General features: G+C 32.0%; 1 protein-coding gene across 1 annotated transcript in view; it reads right to left on the reverse strand.

Annotated features, from left to right (window-relative positions):
• LOC132713337 (dystrophin-like) overlaps window positions 1-24,380 on the reverse strand; it is a gene marked incomplete at its 3' end in the record, with an annotated part of 157,509 nt that overhangs the window by 61,213 nt on the left and 71,916 nt on the right. Inside the window, 13 exon segments of the mRNA XM_060695887.1 lie at window positions 5,462-5,534; window positions 5,854-5,948; window positions 6,898-7,050; window positions 10,131-10,243; window positions 11,811-11,964; window positions 12,629-13,069; window positions 13,511-13,726; window positions 14,338-14,510; window positions 17,871-18,021; window positions 20,279-20,520; window positions 21,518-21,605; window positions 22,794-23,057; window positions 23,555-23,734. Of these exon segments, the coding sequence (XP_060551870.1) occupies window positions 5,462-5,534; window positions 5,854-5,948; window positions 6,898-7,050; window positions 10,131-10,243; window positions 11,811-11,964; window positions 12,629-13,069; window positions 13,511-13,726; window positions 14,338-14,510; window positions 17,871-18,021; window positions 20,279-20,520; window positions 21,518-21,605; window positions 22,794-23,057; window positions 23,555-23,734 (2,343 nt within the window).

The following is a 24,380-nucleotide window of genomic DNA, read 5'->3' on the forward strand; positions in this document are numbered from 1 at the left end:
TGAAGGAATAGAAGTAAGTTTTCTCTCTGTGTTACTTTTGACATTTAAGTTATTTATCTATTTCAGCTTTGCTATTTCTTTTAACAGCCTGACATTGTCAGAATTGTCAGTAAAAATAAAATTGAGGTACAACATGGGGAAAATCTTAAAAAAGTAGTTTCGTCATTGAAAAAAGTGAAATTATATTTTGATAATTTTCACTGTGAAATTATCAAATATAATTTTCACGGATAAATCAGTAATCCACTGAAAAGCATAAAATAAATACTTAATAACCGAAAGGTTTGCCAGATACATTTGTATTTCATTAAATAAACATTTTTTTATCATTTTGTGTGGTCCGGTAAAGTGAATATTTTGTAATATCCCTGCATACTTTATTGCCAGTTATCTCATTAAATTTCAATAATGATGTATTTTTTAACTAGAACAAAAAGTAAAATACCTAAAACCAAAGGAACAAGAACAAATATCCATGATTTACTTGATAAAATATACAGTATAAGTTATTCCCCTTGAAAAAAATGTCACAGTTCTAATAACTGTAAGAATTCAGCAACAAACTTTAAAATGAAATAAAGTTTAAGATTATTCTAAAATCAATACAATTCAGGGGGTTATAGACCCTTTCATTTAAGACTGTATTCAAGTTGTCGCCCTTGGATGACGTCATTGGGGGATACGGTGGACAATGCCGATACGATTAAATTGAAATTGCCAAAATTTTGTGTAATTGAATAAGATATTATATAAAAAGGATGGTGAAATGAATAAAAATGTTTACTATAATAAGATTAACGATTTGTTTTAATAATAGACCATATTGCTGGGTAACTGATCATGATTACCATTTTCGTTAGATTCTTAATAATGAAAATTTTACCAGGCGGTTAAATCGTACTAACTTGCTAATTAATGTATCTATGTCTCTGCTAATATACAATACCCAAAAGATATTTTGAGTTTCAAAAATGTAAGGATTCTGTAGTTTCGAAACACGGCTGCGTAATAATTAATTGCAAGATACTGGTAACTTATAAAAAATCATTTTGATTTAAGCATTACTAAGACAAAAAAAACAACAACATAAATCTATGTAATTTCAAAAAAAAATAAAATGTAAAGGCATAAAAAGTAAAATTCTTTTGAATGTACTTGACTGTATACTATTTGTGTCTGCAAAAATGCACTCTCAAAAAATCGTACATCACACCAATATATTTAAGCTGGTAAAGTAATATTTTCATCTGGATATTTTTTAATTCATACTCGGCTTATCAAATATTAAAAAAAAAAAGAAAAAAAAAACAAGTTGTGAAACACGTTCACAGAAATTCGTTATTAACTGAATTATAATTTTACGTAATTTTGACTGTGCCAGTTGGTAGTAGGACTCTGGATCGAGTATCAAATCAGTAAGGCATGACCAATAAAGTCCCTAGGATGATCCATAACAAAATTCGGACCATAAATATTTTGACAACTAACAAAAGTGACGTAATCTGATGTAATGTTATAACTCTAAAAAATGCACCCTGGTGATTTATGATATCACAGCCAATTAAGTGCCTCTTGTATATACAACATATGCACCCTGTTAATTAATATGTTACGGCCCAGTGGCGCTTATATATATACACATCTTTTTATCTATGAAATAAGTAACTGGGAAAAGGTGTCTATTTTTATAATCATAAGAATAGATTTTTAATATCAAAATTATCTTAATATCTTCTGGTGCGAATCTAAAATTATAAAAGTCATTGCCAGATGGTTTTCCATCTTTCCGGAATATTTATAAAATTATATCCTTCACTGGTTCTTTGAAATATTTTTTATACGGCATAATGAAAAAGAATCAGTAAGTATTGGCAGAATGCATTCTGTTATTGTTCTATTAAAGCTTAGAAAACAATCATTTAAAGACATTGGCAATCTTATCACAAATATGCCGGAATTTACTAAATGACTGAAAATATCACAGAAAACTAGAAAATGACCATTTAAATTTATAATAGGCAATTTCAGTGTGTATGGGTGTTTATAAAATATAAAAATTTGATTTAGTTACTAGCTTCTTATCCTGGCATTAGAGCAAATCTAGATCTAATAAATTTATTCACTTAGAAATTTCGCTGTTTCACTCCATAGCGAGAATTAATCTCAATCTTTGTTTTTGTATTTTTTTCTATTGTCTTGATATTGAATTTATGTATGCATGCGTAAGTTTTACATGGTAGAATCATAATTGAACGATCAGTATTTACGTATTTAACTTTTCAATAAGCTAACATTCTATGCGGCCTGCATAGTTTTATCCCCCATTTACGTCACATCCGGTAAGGGAAGTAACTCTTCCCTGACTGTTATCGCTTAAATGAAAGGGTCTATTACACATATTGTAGCAATATTAAACCGCTTAAGTTACTCAGTGTAAAAACAGAAAACCACTAAACTATAAAAATTGCATTCCTTGCTCAGCTCACAAAATATTAAAAAAATCAACTTTATATAGATCTAATTATAAAACATTCAGGTGTAATGATATAGGCTTATGATAAAGAAAATATATTCATTTAAATTTTGTTATTACTAGATTATTACATGATATATACTTTTTTTAATGATGTATACTTGTGATTATGAAAATTAATTCATTTAAATTTTGTTATTAATAAATTATTACATCTAAAGTTATTTTAAAATTCTGATTTCTTTCTCATTTCTTAAACTCTTAATATTTTGTTAATTAGTTTCTTTTCTTTTTCCCCTTTAGCTCAATTGCAAACCCTCAAGTTCTGTCTAACAATTCAACACTTGTTTCACTCAATCTTATACCTCACACAGTCATTTAAATCAAGTGAAATAGAACATTTGTATTATACAATATTAAAATGTATAAAGCTATATATCTGCTGTAAAAATTGTATGAATTTTTAAAAAAGAATATTTTCAAAATGTTTGTATGAAGGAAAAATGGTAGTAAATAACCTTAAAAGCTAATGGTGCATGCACGAAATCATTGCAAAATGGAGAAAACCTTACTTAAAATAGTATAATATTTTATTCCAGACAATTTTATTCTGTTTACGTACAATATTTATGTGTGTTAAATAACAAGAGAAATTTTACATTTTTTTTCGAAAATCTACCATAAGATTATGGAACCAATAACTTTATTGTTAATAAATTCTATAAGGAATATTTCATAAGTATATAGCTTTATACCCTTTAAGTTACATAAGAAGTTTAAAGTTTTAAAATAATATAACATTTATTTCCATGACATTATAAAGCATTAGATATAAACTTCAGTCCCAAGAGAGCTTCAAACAAATAATATTATTCTCCCACATGAAGTTTACCATCTGAGGCTTTAAAGGTTATACAGCTATATTTAATGAAATATTATTTAAACAATTATTAACAGTAAAACTATATTGTTTTTCCATTACTTTATAGTTGGGTCTCAAAAGAGTTATAACATAGAAAATGTTTCTGTTATTTAACATACATGAATTTTGTAAATAAACAGAATAATATCATAATGTACTGGAACAAATCATTATTTTGATTTTACGTTGAGTTATATCTATTTTGCAATGATTTCATGTAAATGCCATTTGCTTTTAAGGCTATTTACTAAAGTACTTCTTTTATACAAGGATTTTGGAAGTATTCTATTTTAAAATTCAAGCAATAATTTTTGCAGTAGATATATAGCTTGATATACTTTCAAGTACCGGTATATACAACAGTCTCAGTTACAATATGATACAAGAAAAGCATTGATGCAAAGCATCAAAGGGCGTCCAAGCAAGAAATGCAGCAAGTGAAGATGAACTAGTACACATATGATGACAAGATATTCTTATAAACTACCAGAAATGTATACCACTTATGAATGAGCGGACGAAAGACATTGTTCATTATGAACTTTGATTGGCATGCTAGAGATTAGAATATTACTTGTTATTTCTTTATGATCGTGGTTATTAATAGCAACGGATATACATGTATGCCAATCATTTATAATCCATATGTGTAACGCATGATCAACACGTACCACACATTTGTCCCTTATTATGTACATGTTATCGCTATTAGCGAAAGACCCCCTTAAGGTATCTGTTCACACTTTAAGTTAGTAAAAATATGACACTGGTTATATTACCATGTTGATCATGTTGAGCATAATTGTTTATTATACAATAATTGTAATATCTATTAATTTTAATTTAAAAAAAATACAAATTTTATGAATATTGTTTTCTTTTATTCTTTTTTGTGTTTTATGTGCTATTTTATACTGAGTTTTTACTACTCTTTTTTTATTAAAATTGTAAAACAAATTTTAAGAATTCAATTGTCATATTGACCGACGATTATAAGTCAAAGCTTAACTGGAAAAAGTCAGTAAATTATGGTTTATCTTTCAATATATAATATTGTTTATTCTTAAACCATGTACATGTACATTGTATTTTTCTTTATCATTTTTTAAATTATCGATCAATTGAATAATTCATAAAATCTAATTTGTAACTTTGAATAATTCCTCGGCATCTTTACTAAACACGGATAACAAATTGAATAATTAAATAAAATGTTTCAAAGTTGATAATGTCATTTTAATACCATAAAAAATGTACCTTTTTCTCAATTATTGTACATATCACGGATTTATATTACATATAAATCCGTGTACATATTTATTTGTTTTTATCTCATATAGATAAAATGAAACATGCTATTGTTGTTTTTTTTCTAATTGTAACGATATCAAACATCTACTCCAAAATCGGGAGAGACCGGACAATAAACGTGTGGTACTATTCGCCGGTCACTAGTAAATCCTCCTGGTCAAAATAGACCGGGAGAGACCGGCATTTACCGATAGGAGTGATAAAAAGATATATCTATAAATAGGTTTTTGGAATATTTAGGTCATCAACTGATCATTCTAGGATACATGTACAACAACACATACCATGACATGATAACCGACTGTGTACTACAAAATGATAAATAAAAAACCCCGAAGAGCGCGATTTATTGACGGAAAAGGTTATTTCATTTGTAAATGTTTGCATTGCGAAAATTCATTGTAACATATCGCGACATTTCATTCTTATTTAATAATCAAGCACCCTCATACCGATCGGAATTTTCGGCTTTTATTATGACCGACTAAAAGGCTCGAGAAGTTGCTGTCGCCCTTTCACAAAATCTGATCTCATTCCATAAGAGCGCCGCGCTTCGGCGCGGACGCCAATTATGATAATCTTTTTTCAATGGGTTTTAAATTAAATCGCATCAACATAGTAGATGTCATATGGCAACTTTCCAACTATACTGAAGGAGGAAGACCTCAGGTGGCCTCTGAGCATTGTTTCAGGCATGAAACAGCACCTGAGTAGAACCTTTGATGCCTTGTAAGCTAGTTGGATAGTTGCCTCACATGAAAGAATCCAAAGTCCCAAGCGGGATTCCAACCAACAGCAGTAAGAGGCAAGTGATTTGAAGTCAACCACCTTAAACACTTGGTTAATGAAAAATTCAGAATGATATGAACGTCTCTCAGGAATAGGCTCATATACATATGCCATTAAATGACGCCAACTTATGCATGACGTTAGAGTACGTCACTTCCTATGTTTTGTACTATAAAATGTTTATAGTTTTGAATAGATGTATAAAGCAGACACAACGTGTTGTGCATTATTTTCCGTAGTATAGTACTCTATCCAATAATGTCTATGTAATTTAAAAAAATTTTTTCCCTTTCACTTTCCCGGGTACATCTCCACTGGAAAATCAGCTTAGACGATTTTTTATCTCTTTTTTTTAAACCTTTTCATCCACTGTAAACATCTCCAGAAATTTGTTTCTCTACTGTTTGGGAACCCCTTGATGGTTTCCCTCAAGAGTTTGATCTTCTCTCTAGCCTGTAACATTGACGGTAATTTATAACAGTTTTTTAATTCTCTCTGAAGAGCCACTTCACAATAAATAAATAACCTTTGATATAGTAATGTCTCTTAGCAGAAACCCATTGTTTTGTTCCCCCCCCCCCCATGAGTTTATTTAAAACCCATGACTTATTTGTGATTTCAAACATTACACGTTCTCTTCAATTGGATAAAGAATTTTATAATAAATTCATCAAGTAATGTTTAAATGAATAAAATGATATATAATAGTTATACTATAGACAGTATGTATGGAAATGCATTCTCAGTATAAGTTATTTACACATTTTACACATGGCTGTCATGTTAATCCTTCAAGGAACTGTACCATTGAGCACTGAACATTAATCAAGATACATGTATATGTATTGGCCAAAAATCAGACCTAAGTCACCACCACAGTAGCCCTTCCTGATAGCTACAACCACTGTGCTAATAAATCTCTGCAACAAGAACCAATAATTCCCTCTGAAAGTGCCAATAATTCCCTACAAAACCTGTAATTCAATATAATAAGAACCTATAATTCGCTACAATAAGCACCTGTAATTCCCTACAAATGGTGCCCTTAATTCCCTAAAATAAGCACTCATAATTCCCTACAATAGGCATCCATAACTACTCACTACAATAGGCACCCATAACTTCCTACAATAAGAGCCCTAAACTCCCTACAATAAGCAACCATTATTCCCTACAATAGTTGCTAATAATTCCCAACAATACATGTAGTTGCTATCAATGCCCTACAATAGTTGTTATTAATTCCCTACAATAGTTGCGATTAATTCCCTATAAGCACCCATTATTCCCTAAAAAAGCACCCATAATTCTCTACAACAGGCACTTTTATTCCCTACATATTCATTTTTCTTTGACAAATTCCCTTTTTTTGTGATTAAAATATGACTATAGAAATCATTACCTGTTTTTCTAAAGTCTCGAGCCTGTTAGTGTATTGTTCAGACTCAGTCCTGACTAGATCTGTAAGTATACTGTTCACAATCAACTCCTGTTTTAATTCTTCTATAGTTGCCCTATTTTCTGATGAATGCTCATTCAAATATGATTCCATATCCTGCAAAAAAACACAGAACAAAAAAAAACAAAATAATCCCAACTGTATTCAAATCACTAAGATAACTTCTACAACAATATCATTGCATGTTGCTGAAATTTTAGAAACAAGAACTTATACAAGAATTTATGTATAAAATCAATCCAAAATTTCCCATACCAGCTCACTGACTTTCAGCCAACAAACTGTCCACACTTGTTCATCAAAAACATACCAAAACATACAAAACTTAACATTTCAAAATGTTGCACAAATATAATCTTCATAAAATAAACAATAGCAGATATACTGGAAAATTTAATCCATTAAATTCCCTACTACATGTGTATGTTTCTAAATCAAGTTCTATGAAGCTTTATTGCATATAAAAACATCCCCGAAAATGAAATATTAATGAATTGTTTACATTCTAACCACAATTTAATTTATTTCTAATCTATTTTTATTGCTAGAAAATGCAAATTAACAAAATTTAGCAAGTTAAATTATATTTCACAACAACAATGGTTGAATAAAATTTGTAAACAAAGTAAATCTTACAAATTTAGAAAGTTATGCAATATGCACAAGATGTACATTATTTTCGTGATTGCCTTACTTGCAAACCACAATAATCTTCTAAATTTGTCTAATGGACTTGCTATGGTGTCCGTCATTGTTTATTTAAGGAAATTCAGAAAGCTATTTTTGAGTGTAACAGAAAATTTTGAACACCAAACCCTCCCTTACTAATGGAAAACACTTAACATTGTGACTTTATATTTTAAGTTATTTCTATAACTATAAAGTATTAGGGCACCCATATATTTTACCCTGGTACCCAAAGTTCCAACTTTACCCTGGTACCCAAAGTTCCAACTTTACCCTGGTATCAAAAGTTCCAACTTTACCCTGTTACCAAAAGTTCCAACATTACACTGTTACCCAAAGTTCCAACTTTACCCTGGTACCCAAAGTTCCAACTTTACCCTGGTATCCAAAGTTCCAACTTTACCCTGGTACCCAAAGTTCCAACCACAACTTTACACTGTTACCCTAAGTTCCAACTTTACCCTGGTACCCAAAGTTCCAACTTTACCCTGGTATCCAAGGTTCCAACTTTACCCTGGTACCCAAAGTTCCAACTTTACCCTGGCACAACTTTACCCTGGCACCCAAAATTCCAACTTTACCCTGGCACCCAGAGTTCCAACTTAACCCTGGTACCCAAAGTTCCAACTTAACCCTGGTACCCAAAGTTTCAACTTTACGCTGGTAACCAAAGTTTCAACTTTACTCTGGTACCCAAAGTTCAATGTCTACCCTGGAACCCAAAGTTCCAACTCTACCCTGGTACCCAAAGTTCCAACTTAACCCTGGTACCAAAAGTTTCAACTTTACGCTGGTGCCCAAAGTTTCAAACTTTACACTGAAACCCAAAGTTCCAAGTTTACCCTGGAACCCTAAGTTCCAACTTTACCCTGGTACCCAAAGTTCCAACTTAACCCTGGTACCAAAAAGTTCAACTTTACACTGGTACCAAAAGTTTCAACTTTACACTAGTACCCAAAGTTCCAAGTTTACCCTGGAACCCAAAGTTCTAACTTTACCCTGGAACCCAAAGTACCGACTTTACCCTAGTACATAATGTTCTAACATTTCTAGAACTGACTTCATGTGAACATTTTGTGATGGCAGCAATCTTACTTTGAACAGTTGTAAATACAAAATGTAAATTTTGCTTTCTTCAAAATTGAAAAGTTAAATATTTCAATAAATTTCACATCAAAGAAATTATTTACTTACTTTACTGGCAAATACATGATTATCTGTGCCAAGAATTTGAAGGATTTACAGAACTTTAAACGTTTTAAAACCAGCAAATTTTCTCATTACACTTTCATAATAAAATCCTCAAAACAATGACTATATTTTTTCCCCATATATTCCATACCAATAAAGCACACACAAAAATTACTGTGTATACATCAAACACTTAAATGACCTTGACCTTGAAATCAAAGTTTTGCCTAATTTAAGTTCACATGCACGTTTTAAATCCTGTCCTTGTCAAAACATTTAATTAACACACAAAAAACTTGTATATTCACATTTGAAAGTTTATGAAAATTTGTAAGTTAATCAAATCCTCCCCTCTAACTTATCAAAACATCCATCTTTGTACTTCTGCATTTTTTTTTGTGCCCAAAACCACAAAATTATTAAAATTTGTTTAATGCACGACTTTACCCGACATATCAAATAAAATATTTTATTTCACTGGTAACTAAAATATGTCCAGTACTCAGGATAGGAGAGAAATGGGGGTAGTGTTTGACCAGCTTAACTATACAGACACGTCCTTATATCATTGTAAATCAGAATTTAATACAGGTACTATCACTGAATTAAACATTATATCAAATTAACAAGTTTTCAATTGGTTTGTTTCGAACATAATTTGAGTTAATAAGACATTATCTATTGAAGTTGTTGACCTATTTACTGACAGAGGAACCCCTGCAAGTTCTTTCATATCAGTGGTTAAATACCAGGTAGGTTATATATAGGGCAAAACAAGGTCAAATCTTTATTCTTAAATCAGTCAAAATAAAAGATTATAACTAAATTACTGGGTAAATGCTTACATTAACTTATATTAAAACAGTCTGCTCCAGGGAAACACAGGTGGTCTCTTTAAACAGGTAATTATGCAATACAATTGATCAAAAGTTCAGCTTAAATGCTTGCTTTCAGCCCTTACATTTCTGAATTTATTTGTTGGCCATGCGTTTTGTAGTTTAAAGGAATTCAATATTCAAATACTCAGACTAGCCAGCAGGGGCATCATTGACTGAGTTGGTAATGTTGTTGACTTCAAACCTGCCCCTAACTGCTGTGCGTTATTTTTGTGTCCAGTCAAATTTCAAGGATGAACACTTAAACAGGTGAGCATAAAATGGATTTTTGGATTTGACTGTGCTCTTTAAACACAAATTTCACTTCAAATAATTTGTCTGCCTTTTTGTTTGTTTTGTTGCCGGTAAAGTTAACCATGCCTGTGTCTAGATGTCTTGCTGTATTTATATAGATATACTTACATCCATCTGTTCTGAGATGTCCTCAGCATCGGCACTGGAAGACACTGGTCGTCGTATTTTACTCTCTAGACGGTCCAGGTAGCGAGTTTCTTCATCTACAGCAGCTACAAACATAACATACAAACATTATTTATTTACAATACTTATATCTCTATACATGTCCTATGAGATTGACATTAATAAGGTTTCAGATTTTGATGGTAGAAGAAGACCCAAGTGTATACCTACCTATGTGTAATATAATATTTGTGCAATACAGCAATACAGTAGACAAGTCCATACACATGAGTAAATCAAATCTACATCAGCCTATTTTCTAACAGTCATAACGTAAACAAAGTACAGTAAGTACTGATTGACGTCAATTTTGGAATTTTGATTGATTATTTATCAATATTTTTCAGTTCTAAATCCCAGACCCATTTCTTTAGGGGTAAAATAGCTCAGAGTTTATTGCCTTCCAAAAATATAAAATTGAATTGCATAAAAGGCTATGTGTTAGATTTATAGCCTTCCAAAAAAACTATAAAATTGAATTGCATGTGATTATTATCTTAAGATTTGATGAGGGGATATATAATCAACAACTACTTCCTTTAAAGGTAGAGTATAAATTACACTTCTTGTTTGTATAGAGCAAGGTTAATGAGTAGATATCTTGTTATCTTGGTAACACAAATATGGCGTGGGCGGCACTTGTATTTTAAGAATGAAAAGCAGTTGAAAAAGCTTAAATACTTAACATTGTATAAATCTAGACCACCCAAACTAACAAATATTATCACAAGACTGATCTGTACACCAAGTTTTATTTTCTGAACTTCACCAAATATACAGCTAAATCACCTGTATATAGTTGATTTTTTTTGTTTAATTGAAGACATACAGCCACCATAATGACTCATTGCATAAAACAATGTTGGTATCAAATTTTTTTTATAATCAAGCAGGCTCAGTTTAGACATTCTATTAGTGACATCTGGTAAAGATCTGTTATACCACAATTAAGCAATTACATGGATAATCAGCCATTATGATGGAATATAAATACTTTGAAAATTAATTACAGCTTTATTGCAAGTTAATTTGCATAAACACTGTCTTTATTGAAGAGCTTATTAAAGATTGGGAGCAAATTATTTCAAAATGATAAATATAATAAACAATATACTTTGTATTATAGCTTGGGGACCTTTCTGTTGAAAAAACGTTTATGGGTCTTTTTTTTTCTTCAAAAAATTTTAAAAAATTTTTTTTATATTACAACATAAAAACCCAACAGTTGTAACTAGGAGTGCAAGTATTATTACCTGCACTCAGAGACATGTCACTTGATAGGCTTAATTTCTGATTACTTTTGTACGACAGAGAAAGGATAGCGATTAGAATACAATATTCAGATGCTGATTCATTTTTCCTTTTTCTGGAGGTTCAATTATTTGACAAAAGAGAATGTGGTTTAATTTTGCCTATGATACAAAGAGAAGAACATCAAAAACTCGGCAAATTCTGATTTATACAAAAAAACGGGGACTCCACTCATATCAAATCTGACTGCTTGTTTTTGATTGCTATTTATTACTATAAATCATTAAAAGACAGGTCAAAATTATCATTTTTTATACCTTTAAAATTGTTCACTTGGTCAGATGGTGACACAGTCTTCAACTAATGGTCAACTGTTGTATGTGTGTGTCCATAATGTATTCATACGCATCAACGACCTGGCCAGGTCCTGTAACGAACCTGACGGTGCCTTACTCAACATTTCATTGGTTGTCTCGTTCAACTTTGTTACCTCCGCATCTTTCTCTACCATCTCTAACTTCAAACTCTGAAATATCAATAAAAGAAATTATTTGTTTATAAAGGTACCACACGAATATCTTAGATACGGGAAAGCAGTTAAGTGAGGGTGGGATAGTGTTATATACATTAATATGGTTTTGGTTGGATGATGTTTTGTATTATCGATCGTTATTGCTTGGTCTGATCGTCTGTAGTGATAACCCTTGTAGTAGGTTATTAATGCAAGAGATCAAGTGTAAAGCTCTAGTCTTTGTATAACTTATCAATCTTTCTTCATTGTGTCACCTAGGTTATTGTCATAGTCTAACGGCAGACAATGAAATCAGTGATTAATTTAACATAGAAGAATTTATATTGTCAATCAATTTGAATGAGATTATCTTAGCTGGAGCAGCACACTTCTACTCATGCAACCGCGCCAGATAAAGAACGGCGATGACAGTATTTTGCTGTCTTTGTCTTATGGTCGCTTATGTTGCTATTCATTCAGTCATATTAAAAGTTTCCAATATAAGACAGAACCGAATTAAGACGTCAAGTCCATTCAAGATATTAAGCATTATAAGAGTTTCCATAAACAAAAATTTAATGATCAATATGAAAAAGCATTGAAAGCAACATATATTTGCTGAAAACAGTATGTTCTGATAAAGAAACATCATAAACATGTATTAACAAAAGTTTATTACCTTAAATTTTTTATTCTTCATCTGTAACTCGTTCAAAGTTTCCACAGAATAATCCTTATGAGAAATATCCTCTTTTATAGGCTCAAGCCATTTAATCACTGCCTTAATCTCATTATATATTTCTTCACTAGAATCTAGCGAGCCTTTTAATCTCGCATGCTGCTGCTGCGCTAGTTCTAACACTTTATTCCAATGAGAATTTAACTCTTCAACTTCTTTCGTTAATTTAGCACCGAAAGTTGGGTCAGTATTCACTGACATGCTCCTGTACAAGTGGTTAATGTTATCCATGTTGTTCTGTAATGTTTTTATATCATTCTGAGCCTCAGTACTCTCGTTAAGCTGGGCTTGTAACGTTGGAAGGTCGCCCTTTGTCGGGTCCTCCGCATGGAGAAATATGTCCATCTCTCTCATCCACGTCATTAAACCCTCTCTCTGTGTCTGAAAGAATAAATAATCATGATTTTATAGTCATGAAATTTTACAAAATATGATATTAAAAATACATCATACATGTATATAAAAGTTTGCATGTATATAGTCATGAAAGTAAACAGAAAACATTGACAAATCATCACATTATTATCTGTCTATGTCAAGTTATTCTATAGAGTAACTGACACATCAAGAAAACCAACTTGTACCACAAATTACACCTGATCTAAGTGCATGTATATTGAATACATTCAAATTGAATGCCTGAAATAGCATATAGGAAGTATTTAATAGTTCTAATCATACTTAACAGTACAGAACTATAACCACTGTGCCCTGAAGACTGCCGAACATATTACCAAATCAATAACTAAAACATAAAACATAATTCATAGAAATGCTAGAGTGCCACTACCACAATCCGGATAAGAAAGGTAAGGAACATACCTCATATTCCTTTAACTGTTCACATGCTGTCTCTAACTCATTTATTCTTGTTTCCATGGCAGCAGATACACTGTTCCATTTCTTTGTTACTATTTTTAGATCAGCTTCTAACTTCTCTGCTTTCTCTGTAGAGGGCGCTTTCAAGATGAGGTCATTTCCTGTTTTGCTGATGTAATCTCGACTGGTTCTCTGTTCACGAAGATCTTCCCCTAAAGTCTGTAATAATAATTTATTTTTAGAGCAAATTAGTTTTTATAAGAGCAAAAAAAGTTTTACAATATAAACAAACATTATTTCTTTTTAAGTATCATTTAAGTGTTTCTCCTGTCCAAGCTCTGCATCGAGCCCTGTCCTGTTTTTGTTTGGAGTCCTCCTGGGCTCCTTGCCATTAGTTCTTGTTACTTTGTCGTGGGGGTTGCGTTCATTGAACGTCCCCTTTCCTTGTTGATCTTGTTTACCATATTTGACCAAAGTAAAGATTTCCACTATATTTTACCTCTGTATAGCAACACCTCTAAGCATCAACCAAATTATTTCCGAACGGTTTAAGTTTTGGTTTTAAGTTTATACTAATTTATTTTAGTTCCATTATGTTGGAAGCTTTAAGCTTATTACAACACTATCAAATTTGTTCCTGGAATTTACCAGTACTAAACAACGAGTGTAAAGTTTCTTGCTCAAGGAAACAATAGCTTGTTCCTGGCGGGGTTTGAACTTTCACAGTCAGCAATCCTTAAATTTCTAGTTGGATATGTTAACCACTGAGCCACGCCTCTTCCAAGGTTTTACTGTACATTCACAACTAATAAGTTAATAAATTCACTCACCTTAAACTGTTTTAATTGTTTTTCCATGACAGCAAGTTCTTTGATACAGAATTTCTCGGAGACCAAAACTTCTTCATTATTATGTAACCATCTGAGCAACGCCTCTCTGGCCTCGAGGTAAGCCTTAGGTGGCGCCCTCTCTAGGGCATCGGTCAACTTTCTCTGACGCTCACCTGAAAGGAGATATCATACAATAAAACACCTGTCTTTATATACAATTATTGTAATTAATCTGAATTATTTAATGCAATATTGAACAAAGTTTTAATGAAATGACCTGCAGCATTTTAAAACATCAAACAAAGGAGGAAATTAAGTAATAATGTTAAAGACAATAAACCTTCAATTAGTTTAACTTAAATCTATACAGTGTATATAAGTCACCAAATTAATATACATTGTGGTTTTTGTCAATTTAATTTTCTGGATAGTTTTCAATTAAATTTCATAATGATCTTGACATCAGTCCTATAAAATAAGCCACTCCTTGCTACTTACATATGACCGCAGAACAGTTATTATATATAAAACTGCAGAATTTTGTACCAGACAGACATGTGAACACTAAGTAACACATATTCTTGTTTTCTTATATTAGAGTACTTTCATTACAGATATTCAGAGATTGTAACAATTTTTATAATCTTATCATGTAATTTATAGCATATAAACAATGTTAGTGATACTGTTACAGTGTGATGTAATTATAACATGCAACAATGACCAACTTAAATATTACAATACAACAATCCAACATGCACTCACTATTCTTCTCTCTATTATTTATAAATCAATGACTTTTTTCTCATACAAAAATTATTGCACTGTCTTAAAGAACAAATATTTCACTGCTACAAAATCTTAATTTACAAAATCTGAATAACTTAATTTATAAATGTTCCTATTAATATATTTGTTGTTGATGCACCAACAAAGTATAGGTCATATGGCGACTTTCCAACTTTGCAGGTGGAGGAAGACCTCAGATTCCCTTCCTTGCATGAACAAGCACCTCAACCACTGACGTTCCATAAGCTAGCTGGATGTCTCCTTCTCATAAAAGAGTCCAGAGTCCCTTTTGAGATTCAAACCTACAGTCATGAGGGGGCAAGTGGTTTAAAGTCAATGCCCTTAACAACTCAGCCATGGACGCCCAGTCTATTAATATTAATCATCCTTAGTATTTTTCCCTGATGAAATGAATGCATTGTACATAATTAATTTATATTTGTACTGGATAAAGGCTTATTTGCAATATTATTTCATTCATATTATCTACTCAATTAACAAAAACTTGTTCTACAAGAAAATTGAGTCACTATAATTATATATTACTGGCAGACATTCACCTCATTTATATGATCAATTATGTTACTAATGCTATATATTGTAAAATCCATCCCCATCCTCCCTAAAATTATATGTTGTATAACAAACATTGTGACAATAAGGATATTTTACATGTATATATAGCATTGATCATAATTGACCAGTCACATGAGCTGAATGTCTGTGGGGGAATGCTCAGAAACCTCTCATCTACAATTATCTACAAAATTACCAGAAGAACATGCAACATTAAAACTTTACTTAAATTTCTTTAATTCTGAATTATAGTTTATTATTTGTTGAGCATACTGGGCCTTAACTTCATTATATCAAGTCCTGTAAACAATAGGCAGATTCATACAACAATAAACAGAATTGACTGAAAAAAGCGAACATCTAAGCTTTTATTTTTATATACATGGACTGGCAAGCCTGAGGTAATGCAGGGGAGTTTTGGATAAAACAACAGGTAAATTTGGAAATTAAGATATAACTGTATCTAAGTAATGGGTATGTGTATTGGGGATAACTTATGGTATTTAAAAAAGAACTGGCGGTAATTCATTCTTTTTTTTTCGGACAAAACTGAAAATTAATCAATTTATATTAAACAACTATTGTATGTGGTGTTTTGTAAATCATTATATTATTTATTATATATTGTTAATCAAGGTGAACTCTGTAACAGGTAAATGGGGGTTAATTGTTACAAAATGCATCAAACTTATTACACTGGTGTTACAATATATATAGTTACAATACATGTAATCAAGTTTAGTGTGGATCTACTCACTCTCGTCTGTATCTGTAGAAGTAGGCCATGCAGCAAAATTATTATAACAAAACCATGAAAATAAATTGAGCCGCGTCACGACAAAACCAACATAGTGCATTTGCGACCAGCATGGATCCAGACCAGCCTGCGCATCCACGCAGTCTGATCAGGATCCATGCTGTTCGCTTACAAACCCTATTACAAGTAGAGAAACTGAAAGCGAACAGCATGGATCCTGATCAGACTGCGCGGATGTGCAGGCTGGTCTGGATCCATGCTGGTCGCAAACGCATTACGTTGGTTTTGTCATGGCGCGGCTCAATTATTATTGTATATTTGTTCACAGAAAAAAAAAAGGACAGTTAATACAACACATGGTAAACAGCCTGTAATGTTGCTCATAGCAATAGTTTAACTTTAAGCAGCATTTCAAAATAAAACATTTTTAGTTTATGGAGTTGAAAACATTAGTAATTACGGTATTCAATCAGGTAGGCTTAAGGCATCACATCACTATTGAATTTCACAATAAGGTTGTACACTCCTATTGGAATTCTGCATAAGGTATTACACACCTAAATCATAATAAGGTATAACACTCCTATTTATAATTGGCAATCTCTGTTTATTAATATGTAACACTTCCATTCAAGCAATAAACATGGACAAGTGGGTCTGTGCAAAAATTTAACAACAAATTTTCAAGAAAAGCCAAATTCTTTGAAAGAACTATTTTTCATAAAAAATTGCATGTCTGCCAGTTAAGCATCCATTAATAATTAGCATTTCTGACATGAAATACTTGTTAAAATACCATAAAAAGAGGATGACTTTTTTTTTATTATCAATTCTTTGCGAGTATTAGCTTTTTGCAACAAAAAAGGCTTAAGATAAAAATAAAGTCTTAAAACAATTTCAAATAAAACTAAAAAGAAAATACTTGTGTACTTATTAGCATTTGTTATTCTGCAGTAGTAAAAGCACAAAACATATAATGTATATATGTGCATAATAAGAAGTCAAATGTACAGCCATTGAAAAATTAATGCCTTAAGTCAAAACATAACAAACTGTATTATCATTCCTTCAATGAAATTAATTCTTTGAATGCGATATAGTCAGTACATGAATGAGATAGTTATAAAATGATTCACAAAAAAGTATACAATATAATAAATATAACAATATAATCAAGCCTCACATTGTCCCTTTGCTGGAAAATTAAACAGAAAAGATGGCACAATGCATCTGTCCACATTTTAAGAAGGGTATGGGGAACAAAAAACCACTCGGATTGGTAAGGCTGGCATATTTTATCATGTTATACAAGAGAATTTGTTAAAAAATCAAATAATTCAAATAAATCAAATGAAAAATATTGTTAAAATAGTTGTCGGGTCAAGCTAGCAAGGTAATATAGATAACATACCTATTTTCTGGAAGGTAGTTTTCCATCTCTCATTGAAAGCATCAAAATCTTGTTGAAATTTAGCATCATTTGTCTCCCTTGATAACGTCTCGGCTTGATTGGATAATTTCTCCACCCTGTCAGCCTGAGTCTTCATGGCTTTCTGCTTTATCTGTCAATATAATCACAAGAGTATTTAAAGCAGTATGCCTCCAGATTCATGGTTATTGTAGTGAACATTTTTAAAAAATGTATTAAACAGTAAAATATTGTCAAATGAACAAAGAAAGTAATCTACACATTGCAACTACACTTGAAATATACAAAAACTGCCTTAAAACAGGTCAGAATATGCAAAAAATCCCTTGCTGTGTTACAATTATGGTGATAAATATTGCAAAAACAGTAATTATTTGCATATTTACATTTCTTAAAATCATAGTACATTTTTTTCAAGATTGATTTTCTTAAAATATTTTGGCACATCTGGAGGCATGCAGCTTTAAGTTTAGAAAGCAAAGGTTTAACATGATTATAGGCAAACAATATTATATGCATGTATTTTCAAAATACATGGAGCAGATTGAACAACCTGCAGCACTGATTGGGAAACTGAACACAAGACCTCTAACTGTAAAGGAGAACACTGTACCACACCAAAAAAAGAGCCATAAAGCAGATATTATAAGCATTTTAATGTCAGCTGTAACATAGACAATAAACCCTGTAACTTTTTTTTTTATCTAAATTTGATTTTTACTTTTTTTAGATATGAATGAGATTAGCACAGAGAATGGCAGCCTAACAGACAGATGAGGGTAAATTATAAATCCCCTTGAGTCGAAGATCAATATCAGATCTAATAAACAAACTTCAAAAGAGCAAACTATAACAAGAGCTGTCGGTAGGACAGCAACGCTTGACTATTCTTAGTGCTTGATAGTAAAAGAAATGCTTGATAGAGTTACCTCCTCCTGTTTACAGGTTGGGGTCATGATGGTTAACAAGTGTGCAAAGTTTCAAAGCCATATGTCAATGGACTTTGAAAATATTTTAACTATTACAAAAACTTTAACGTAAATTCTAAGTCGAAAAAGGGGCATAATTCTGTCAACCTCCTGTCTACAGGTTGGGGTCATGATGGTGAACAAGTGTGCAAAGTTTCAAAGCCATATGTCAATGGACTTTGAAAATATTTGAACTATTACACAAAAACTTTAACATAAATTCTAAGTCGAAAAAGGGGCATAATTCTGTCAAAATGCTTGATAGAGTTACCTCCTCCTGTCTACAGGTTGGGGTCATGATGGTGAACAAGTGTGCAAAGTTTCAAAGCCATATGTCAATGGACTTTGAAAATATTTGAACTATTACAAAAACTTTAACATAAATTCTAAGTCGAAAAAGGGGCATAATTCTGTCAAAATGCTTGATAGAGTTACCTCCTCCTGTCTACAGGTTGGGGTCATGATGGTGAACAAGTGTGCAAAGTTTCAAAGCCATATGTCAATGGACTTTGAAAATATTTGAAGTATTACAAAAACTTTAACGTAAATTCTAAGTCGAAAAAGGGGCATAATTCTGTCAAAATGCTTGATAGAGCTACCTCCTCCTGTTTACAGGTTGGGGTCATGATGGTGAACAAGTGTGCAAAGTTTCAAAGCCATATGTCAATTGACTTTGAATATATTTGAACTATTACAAAAACTTTAACAAAAATGGTTACGCCGACGCCGACGCAGACGCTCGGGTGACTACAATAGCTCTACTTATTCTTATCGAATAGTCGAGCTAAAAATGTAACAAAAAAAAACTTTCAACCACAAGTTACATATATAGGAAAATGAGATGTGAACTGATCTTTAAAATAACTAATTGATGTACACCCTTCCTAGGAAATTTCACATTTTCAAATATAAAAAACTTAATAAAAACATGCTTTTTCATAAACAGCTCTTTAACAATCCTTCAAAATAACAAAAGTGCTATTTGGAACAATGCCTTCTAAGCTTTCAAAATAAATCAAACATTTAGCAAACAATGCCCACAACAGCACATTTTCTAGCTATATAACTGTCATGATCTTTCTTTATCAAACAACAAAAAACTACAGACTTTATGTCTGTGATGTCGTAAAAGTTTGTGCAGAAGAAAATAGTAATACTGTGAGAGTTTTTGTTTCTTAAATTCTGTTCAACAAACATTTTATCAGCTGACAAAATTATTTTGGAATGGTTTAAGACATTCTGCTGCCTAGTTTAGGAAAATTCTTGAAACAAATGGAAACATTCAGGGTGCATAAATAACTAAAATGTATTAAAATAAACAGAAATGTTTGGATATACATGTACAGCTCAGTGCTGTGGTGACACTGGCTTGAAAATATATTGGAAAAAAATGAAGAAAAGATAAAAGCAATTAAATCTTACTTTAGACTGCTCCACTTGTTTATTTATATCCACAGCATCCTCAGCTATAATTTCTGCGGAACCAACCCACTTTTCATAAGTTCCAACTAAGTCTTTTAATGAATTTAATTCATCATAGAATTTTTTAGATTTCACATTAAATTCCACTTTTTGTTTTGTTTCACTTAACATTTTCTGTAAAGATTCCCAACGTTTCTCTAAATTGTTTGTAGACTTTGTAATATTTTCATAAGGTTCACCATCTGCAATACAGAACAAGCAACATGTGATAAATTCAAATAATTATAATGAAACAAGTTCTCCAGTTTAAGTTTAACTGGCTAGAAAATGAAAACCAAGCTTCACAAATCATCATACTTATTGAATGAATTAATTGGCAGAAGTTAAAAATGACAAAAAAAAAAAAACAAAAACAAAACTTTAAAACCCTGAATTTAGCATTTTTTCATTTTTCTCCAATAGTAAAAGCCACATTTTAGTATTAAAAAACAAATTCAGAAAAATGTCTTAAAACTTTGACCCATGCAATAAGTGTAGTTATACATGAGAAACATGACATTTTAAATTGTTAAAATAATATAATAATGGCATTCTTATGATTTTACATTTTAATATTTGTACTATTTCAAATGGCATTTAGCAAAAAAGAATAATGATATAATAGTCATATGGTCACTATCCAGTCTTATTGAGACATGATGATACCCCTGCTTGAGCAGAAAGTGATAAGCCTTTGCCACCAGTATAGAGCCAAGCTAGTCTACACTTCCATGTAATCTCAGTAGGCTCTACACTATTGACTGACAAACATTAAATTTTGGACTTAATATCCCTAAATTGAAAACTGAAAGTTCCAAAATGGATGCTTGAAAAGTCCATTTAAGAAATTCAGCAAGTTAAGCCAGCCCGCATAGCTCAATCAATGTAATCTCGACATCGTGGGTTCAATTCCCAGGTTGGCCAACTAAAATTACTAATCAGTCTTTCGGATGAGACTTTAAATCGAAGTCCCGTGTACGAGTGCTTTAACACTTGGCACGTTAAAGAACCAGTAGAAGCTTCTAGAATTGGGGCATCTCTCTGTATCTGTATCTTGCACTATCCTCCAATATATAAATTTACTAATACTCTTCTGGAGGTATCGCTTAATCAGGCAACAAGTGGCTAGTATATATAAACTCAAATACAAACACACAGCCAGCATATTAAGTGATCAAAAGCAGTCTGCTGGTTACTAACCTTGCCTAAGTTCACTAGACAATGTCTGACCTAGTGCTATCAATCTTTGAATGGTACTAGACTGGCCGTCTACCTCATTCTCACTGTCCTGAAATATTATATTAACATCTGTAAATCAGTCTGGAAATATATTGTAATATAATATTCTGTGTTAATGTTCAATGTTATAAAACAAATCAAGTGGATAACACAAATAAAACTAATATTCTTATTCCAACATTGTCTACAAGTGTATATGTACAATTAACAATGTCAAAGCAATTGCTTATTCAATATATAATCAATTAGCAAGTCAAGGTTGGTTTTGTCATACATCATAGATATGTCTGTCACATATTTTGTTTGTTTGTTTGTTTCATTTTACGCCTTTTCCTAACAGTATTTCAGTCATATAGGCGGGTAGTTTCCTAACCATCATTCCTGGAGAGTTACACCAGTACTAGACTACCTTCCTCCGCGCTAAACTACCAAAGCATCTCCCCGGGATCGAACCCACTGTCACACATGTCTATCTGAGATAACTAACTAACCTCTATAAGAATGAGATATCTGTCACACATGTCTACCTGAGATAATAAACTAACCTCTATAAGAATGAGATATCTGTCACACATGTCTACCTGATATAATGAACTAACCTCTATAAGAATGAGATATCTGTCACATGTCTATCTGAGATAACTAACTAACCTCTATAAGAATGAGATATCTGTCACACATGTCTACCTGAGATAATAAACTAACCTCTATAAGAATGAGATATCTGTCACATGTCTATCTGAGATAATGAACTAACCTCTATAAGAATGAGATATCTGTCACACATGTCTATCTGAGATAACTAACTAACCTCTATAAGAATGAGATATCTGTCACACATGTCTACCTGAGATAATAAACTAACCTCTATAAGAATGAGATATCTGTCACACATGTCTACCTGATATAATGAACTAACCTCTATAAGAATGAGATATCTGTCACATGTCTATCTGAGATAACTAACTAACCTCTATAAGAATGAGATATCTGTCACACATGTCTACCTGAGATAATAAACTAACCTCTATAAGAATGAGATATCTGTCACATGTCTATCTGAGATAATGAACTAACCTCTATAAGAATGAGATATCTGTCACACATGTCTATCTGAGATAACTAACTAACCTCTATAAGAATGAGATATCTGTCACACATGTCTACCTGAGATAATAAACTAACCTCTATAAGAATGAGATATCTGTCACATGTCTATCTGAGATAATGAACTAACCTCTATAAGAACACATTGTTCCTCGGTTGTAAAGGAATCTTGATCCTCATCTCCAGCTAGAAGTTCTAAACCTGACTCAACCCTCTCAAACCATTCATCTAACTTCTTAATGTCTTGTTCAAACTCGAACTTAACACTAGAGTCCACCTTGCGTTTTTTGGCCCCCGCAGGTGCAGTACTCCTCAGCTTAGCCTCTGCTGACACTTCTATAGGTTCCTCGGAGATTTCTGGAATCTCAGCAAGTTCTAGTCCGAGACTTACAATCTGAAGTAGTCAGGATTTAGAAATTGTGAAAGTAAACTCATACATGCATTCTAAAACAGTTCCAAATATTTACACAATTTCACTCTCTAATACATAATATACAATATGGCCATTTTTTTTATTCATGATGATTTCAACAACAAATTATCTCCAACATTTATTTACACGTTTTTTGTGTGTTATTTTCCAATTTTTAATTATTTCTATTTATTTTCATCTTTTTATAAAACTTTGCAAAGATCTTCCTAAAGGAGAAATAATAATAAAGCATAAAAATAAATATCTGATATGCTATTGCTAATATTTACTTTATAAACCAAAAGAGAGAAGTTTCTAACTGGCTGTAATTTTTCACAATTTCTGTTTCTACGTGATTCATGGTTTAAATGCATTTTTTTATTAAGGTAGCAAACTCAAAACGTTAATTTACTTGTGTTCAACCACTTTGCAAGTTAATAAATTACACCTCAATTTCACCCTTGACACAATTAAAATACCTTTTTACTCTGTGTCTCCATGTTTTCAACCAAATTTTTCCATCTGTCTTGGAAAGCTTCAAGATCTGTCGAAATTTTCTTGACAGCTTCATCATTGTTTACACACTGTACGATTTGTTGTCCTAACTCATACAGGTCCTCAAACTTCTGTACCTGTACAACCATGTCTCTTTCTATCACCTGTAATATACATTTATAATGTACATCAATGTTCTATATTTATTAGTTTGTTTGATTGGGTTTTACGTTGCACCAACACAGTATAGGTCATATGGCAACGTTCCAGCTTTACTGGTGGAGGTAGACCTCGGGTGCCCTTCCTTGCATTATTTAAGGTACGAACGGGCACCTGAGTAGAACCACCGACGTACCATAAGCTAACCGGATAGCTTCTTCACATGAAAGAATCCAAAGTCTCTGCCAGGATTTGAACCCAAAGGGGTGAGGGGCAAATGGTTTGAAGTTTCTATATTTGTGTAAATAAATCTATGTAAAGTTGGCACCAGTGAAACAAAAGGACAACATCTCTTGAAGTTTGTTATTTTATTATTTGGAGGAGTCCCTGCTGATTTAGACACCCCTAGCTTTTAAAATAAATTTATGATACTGCTAATTCAAAATTGAACAAGATTGCATTTGAGAAAAATGCTATGCCACCGCATGGTTCAAATTTCATAGCTGTACATCAATGGACAAGAAAGTAGGTCACATCATCAAAATCTAGGTTACCTGATAATTATCAAAGTTCAATTTTACAACTAAAACTGTGCACATGGTCAAAATGTCATTGCTGTACATCAAAGGACAAGAAAGTAGGTCACTGTCC

Source organism: Ruditapes philippinarum, unplaced genomic scaffold, assembly GCF_026571515.1.
Source record: "Ruditapes philippinarum isolate M1 unplaced genomic scaffold, ASM2657151v2 ctg288_1_1_1_1, whole genome shotgun sequence".
NCBI classification, from domain to species: Eukaryota; Metazoa; Mollusca; class Bivalvia; order Venerida; family Veneridae; genus Ruditapes; species Ruditapes philippinarum.